Raw genomic sequence first — 6,000 nt, forward strand, 5'->3', positions numbered from 1 at the left:
ATTTTTCTTTAGTTCACAAAGAAGTATATTAAAATCCCGTTTCAAGGTAAGCCACCTTCTACTAATAATGTTTCTTCATTGTGATTTTGAGGATAAAGCAATAGATTAGAAAATTTCTGAAATTATGTCACAAATTTTCCATCAATTTTTAGTATAGAAAATAAGTAAAGTGTAGACCATTTAATAACGTTTCATGTTAACAACTTTAGCAGTTCCAAAAAAACCTCAAAATGTTTTATAGTACCGAAAGAATATATTATTGTTTTAATGACTATAAATCAAGCATAAAGTACTCTTAATGACTCTTAGAATTAACAAAAATAAAAGCTTGACAGACAAATATTTTGCTACACATGAATATGATTAGGGTAAGAACTAAAGAGAAAAGTACACAAACATGTAGTATATATGTACAAAGACAGTTTTTATCCTCTACTGTGTAGTAGAATGGAAATCTACCCTCAGCTTAAAGAGGCACAGACTGTTTCTCATTCTTTCCAAACAAAATATTTCAGAATAATTAGTGATGGAAAATAAATGGCAGAGAATAATCTCTTTAGAGGGTGAATTATAAGAAGAACAAGGAAGAAATATGTGGGTGCATAACGTCAGATATGAACTCGGGTAAAGGAAGCATCGTTACAGCAATGGAATGTGTAATTGAAGCAGCTTCAGGTCCTCAGCTACTGCATGTGCAGAATTGAGAACCCTGATAGGGTAGCAAGTGTAACAGTTGGATTACCAGTTAAGTACAGAGAATACAATAATGTAATAGTCCTTGCTAGAGAACACTCATAAGTTTATGACCTAATCATTAATGTAGTGCTGTCCTTGTTCAGCTCATGTTTAGGTAGTCATATTGGTGAGACTTCACAAGTGTAGCTTCTGATGTCCTTAGGAGACACAGTGTCACAGCAAACTCCCTGACCTCTGGCTCTTTCAAATTTTCTGTTCCCTCTTCCACCATGGTCCCTGAGCCTTACGTCAGGTTTTGTGTTGTAGACGTTATCTGTTGGGATCCACATGTCTGTGTTTTGATCAATTGTGGGTTTTCTGTAATGGCTTTTGTCTGTTGCAAAGAGGAGTTTCCTTGATGAGGGTAGGAAATATACTTATCTGTGAGTATAAAGGCAAATATTTCAAATGTAGTTGGGGTTATGCTGGTTTAGTGATGTGGTGGTTGCAGGTTCTCCTCCAAGACCCATGACTTCCCTGGCTCTGGGTAGTTGGCTAGGTTTCTAGAGCCAAGCATGATTTCCCGCTTGGAGGCGGGCGGGTCTTAAGTCCCATGCGAGCTGTTGGTTACTGCCAAGGACAATGGCACTCCTTCACCCTTTGGATCATTGTGGCATGCTGCGGGTACTGTGGGTTGGCCTGTCGGTGGCTTCCCTCCTTTGGAAGCCGGCACAGTGCTTTTTTGGTACCGTGAAAGCTAAGGCTCAGGGTAGAGGCCTTGGGGTCAGTTCAGGTCTGGGGCATTTGGGTGCTGGGTCTGAAGTGTATGGTGTCTTCAGCAGTATAGACTTAACCTTCCACCTCTCAGGGGCAGCCAAGGTCACTATCCTGTAATGTTTAAGGAGCCCTTTGGATGACCCTGATCAAGAGCTCTAAAGAGGGTTTCTCATCTCTGCCGTTGGAGATTTTGCTAGATGGTCTTTGGTTCTTTGAGGAGTATTGTCAGCTCAGATGGGAAAATTTCCTTAAACTCTATATGTATAATTATACATAGACTTACTGTGTATTATAGATAGTTTTAGGTTGGTGGTTAATAATATGACTTTTTCAGCTGTCCTGTTACTTTGTCCTTTCCCTCCCGTGCTTATCTCCCTCTCCTCCCTCACTAGAAACCCTCCCCCATTTTCCCTTTTACTAATACTCCTCCCTGGGTCCCTCTACAGTGGTCCCTTTTTTACTCTCCTGCTTCTACAGTTACAGGCTAATCTCCTGACATCTGAAGATTTGAGGCTTGGAGCAGCCAGTGAGAGACAATGTGCAGCCTTTGTCTTTCTTCAAAGTCTGAGCCTGGGTTACCTCACTCAGTAACGATCTTTCCTAACGCCATCCGTTTACCTGCAAAGCTTATACTTTTATTAATTTTTAACAGCTAAATACTCTTCTGCAGAGTATATGTACCACACTTGCATTATTCATTCGTTGGCTGTAGGACATTTATGTTGTTTTTATTCCCTAGCAGTTTTGAATAGAGCAGCAGAGAACATGACTGGGCAAGTATCTGTGGAGGATGTCAAGTCCTTTGACCATATGAACATTTCCCTTCCCTTCCCTTCCTTCAACCACTTACATGACCCTGCTTGCCTTTTTTTTTTTTTTCGAAACAGGGTTTTTCTGTGTAGCCCTGGCTGTCCTGGAACTCACTCTGTAGACCAGGCTGGCCTCAAACTCAGAAATCTGCCTGCCTCTGCCTCCCAAGTGCTGGGATTNTAGCCCTGGCTGTCCTGGAACTCACTCTGTAGACCAGGCTGGCCTCAAACTCAGAAATCTGCCTGCCTCTGCCTCCCAAGTGCTGGGATTAAAGACGCCCAGCTCTGCTTGCCCTTTTTTAACATGGCCTTTTCCTTTATATATATCAATACAACTAAACAGTCCCTGTAATGTTACTTGTATTTGTGTGTCTTCAGGGCTGGCCATTTGGTATTGAATGCCCAGTCGGTGTGTTCTTCCCACTCTCATCATTCCTTAGGAGACAATTTAATTAGGTTTGCTCTTTGACAGTTTCACACATCTTCCTCCCCACACTGCTTTGGGCATGGTGTTTCATCACGGCAACAGAGATCCATACTAAGACATACAGTGTATCAAGAAGGTATCAGAGATGGTGTATCCCTAAACAGATTACTTTACATTGTTTGCTTTACTTATTTCAGTGTCCATGAATGAGATTTCCCTGACAGTGGACACCGCACGTTTAAAGAGGTTTGGGTTATGGGAAAGCAAGGATGAGGACCACAGCAAGAGGAGCCACGCTATCCTTTTCCTCTGGCTTTCCTCAGACTACCTTCAAGACATTCAGACCCAGCTAGAAAACCCCATGCTAAGCCAGCAATGTGAGTATAAAGATCATTCCGAAATTTCAGGAGAATCCCCAAAGTTAGATGTGAAGTAATTTTTATAAAATAGTTTAATAGGCTATCTTTATTTCATTGGATTGAAATTAATTGTATTGCATTAAAATAATGTTTTCTAGTAACATTAGGTAAATCATTTTAAATATTCATGTGATTTTGCCTGGTAATTTTATTCAGTTATGGAAAATTGTCACTTAAAATGAAAAGATACCCTAAAAGTCTTAAGTATTTATGTACACTTAAAAACTATATTTTAGTCAGTTATGTCTGGTAATACTCCTTTTTTTTTTGAATGTGGAAAGCATTTTTTATTGTCCTGAGTTAATTGTCATCTCCAGGACTTACTGTCCCTATCAGCTAACCTAGGCCTAGTCCTGGAAGCTTCCAGTCTGCATACAATCTAATCCAGGACTAGAGTGTTCCAGCCTGTGAGGCTTACTACTGGATAAGCTCACTCCCTTCTAGTTCTTGCTGAACTCTGGCTGGCTGGTTCAACTCAGCTGTTCTGGCTCAAACTCCTCTCCAGGCTGATTTATTCAATCTGGCTTTTTCTCTCAGCCTCTGAGTTGCTCTGCTTGACCTCAAACTAACTCTGCAGTCTTTTCTAATGTGACTCCTTTTCATTCCCTGCTTTGTTCAGTCTTTACTTGTGTCTAGCTTGTTCTCTTCAATCTGTCTCTATAAAACTCTCCCAGCAAAGCTGCCTCCTCCTCCCTCTCTATGCTGCTCTACTCTCCCTCTCAACTCTCTTGCACTGCTGGTCTCCACGAAATCTCCTGTATCCTGCACTGAACTCTCTTCCTTCTGTACTGTATGTCTCTCCCTTAAGTAGCTTCCCTCTCCTCCTCTTTTTCTGAGAGTTGGGCAGATCCCGTTCTGTCATTCTGATACTTAACTTATTGTGCCACTCAATTAGACATCCCTTTCAAACATGGGTGCTTCCTTCTACAAACTAACTTTACCTTCATTGTTTGGGATTAAAGATGTGTGCTAAGGGTGTGCCTGTATTCCAGCCAGAGGGATTAAAGGTGTGTGCTAAGGGCTGACACCGTAACTAGAAACAGGTTCAAATATTCTGTAACAAGTATGTGAAACAATTGTTTTGTTATGACATTTTCATTTTTAATATACTGTTTGCACTTGTACCTCATTTCCCATTCTTCCTTTCCTCTCCTTCTGGGCCCCACCCCTCCAGGTTGTCCAGTTCTGCTTTCATGTCATGTCTACATGGCAAGCACATCATTGATGTAGGAAAGTTACTGATTTTCATATGTTGGAATCTTTATGCTGCTCATTTGATGAGAATGCCGTGTGTGCATGCATGCGTGCCTGCACCTGTGTGTCTATATGCCTGTTTGTGCAGGTGTCCATGGAAGCCAGCAGGGTGTGTCAGGTGGTTGTGAGCTACTGGACAGAAAGTGTTCTTAACTGATGAGCTATGTCTCTAGCTCTGTTAATTATTTTTTAATGGTCTAAAAGTGAATCTGATGCCCCTGGGCTTTTCTTTGTTGGGATATTTCTTCAACCTTGTTGCTTGTGTTAGATCTATATATGTACATATTACATATATAATATCATATATTACATATATTATATTTTCTTGAATTACACACACACACACACACACACACACACACACACACACAGTCAGTTCTCTTCTACCCTGTGGGTCCTGGGAATAAAACTTAGGTCCCCAGTTTTGGTGGCTGCCTTCTTTCTTGACCCATGGTAGCATCCCACTAGTATTAGTCTTTACTCTGTCTAAGCACCAAGTCTTCCTTGATTTTTTGTATTGTACATTTACTGTATATTTAATCAAGGTTGTCCTGATCTTATTTCTTATTTTTTTTTTTTTTTTTTTTTTTGGTAGTGTAAGTTTTAATTCCAACTCTTTGGAGGCAAAGGCAGGAACTATGTAACCTCTCGGCCAGCCAAGCATACACAGTAAGATCCTATCTACAAACAAAAAAGGAACAAAACACTTATTAGAACGCATACACTAAAAAGCACAAAATATAAAATCTATACAAACGCCAGAAACATTCCATTTTTCACATAAATGTAAGGAAATAGCAAAGGGATTAATATTTTTTAAGATATGTAAGAGCGAGAAAGCACTTTTAAGCAGCTTACAGTTTCACTTTCAAATGAAGCACATTTACCAACAAATACATTTTATTACAAATGTATCTCAGTTCAATGACTCCAACAGCTCTACAGTAAAGTAGAAAAAGCACTGCCTCACTTCATTAAACAATACCCACTGAACTGGAATTAATTAATCAAGCTTACATCACCTCAGTGCAGATGTTTCTTTATATGGATGTGGTTGCATTGTTAGAGACAGTGTCTTGTTAGATTCAGCAGTTCAAGAACCAGGAAATATAGGCAGGCAAAATCATGACATTATTCACCAAATCTTCTATCAGAAATATAAAAAAACAATAATGCAAACTAAAGATCTCATGTAAGAATCAAACAATGATAAAAATGCTCATAATTTTACTGTACTCCAGGTTATTTCCAGAAATATTCTGTGCAAATAAATTTGCTCTGTCTCCACATTTATTATTCCTACAAGATTAGACTACATGATACTTCAGACTTTTTGAAAAAAACATGTTTCTCCTATTTGCTTTGTGCCCAAAAATTTTAAAAAAGACTTATTTTATTTATATGTATATGCATCACATGTGTTCTATACCTACAGAGGCCAGAAGAGATCTTATTTCTTTTTTTTTTCTCCTCAGGTGGTATTTATATAATTATACAGATATAATACACACATGTACATACACGCATATCAAAAAATAGTTTAAGGAGTGAGATAGGGAACATGAGAATGGTGGAATGAGAAGGGAAACGTTGTTATATTTACCTTCTAACAATGTCAATCAGATAGCTGCTATATGAT

At 39.2% G+C, this 6,000-nt stretch overlaps 1 protein-coding gene across 5 annotated transcripts in view; it reads left to right on the top strand.

Annotated features, from left to right (window-relative positions):
• Senp7 (SUMO specific peptidase 7) overlaps positions 1-6,000 on the top strand; it is a 114,940-nt gene that overhangs the window by 86,455 nt on the left and 22,485 nt on the right. For all 5 annotated transcript variants that reach the window (XM_021185135.2, XM_029470363.1, XM_029470364.1 and 2 more), the window contains 2 exons: positions 13-46; positions 2,886-3,065. In XM_021185135.2, coding sequence (XP_021040794.1) covers positions 13-46; positions 2,886-3,065 — 214 coding nt within the window. The remainder of the gene's footprint in view (positions 1-12; positions 47-2,885; positions 3,066-6,000) is intronic.

The sequence above is a fragment of the Mus caroli genome, chromosome 16, assembly GCF_900094665.2.
Source record: "Mus caroli chromosome 16, CAROLI_EIJ_v1.1, whole genome shotgun sequence".
NCBI classification, from domain to species: domain Eukaryota; kingdom Metazoa; phylum Chordata; class Mammalia; order Rodentia; family Muridae; genus Mus; species Mus caroli.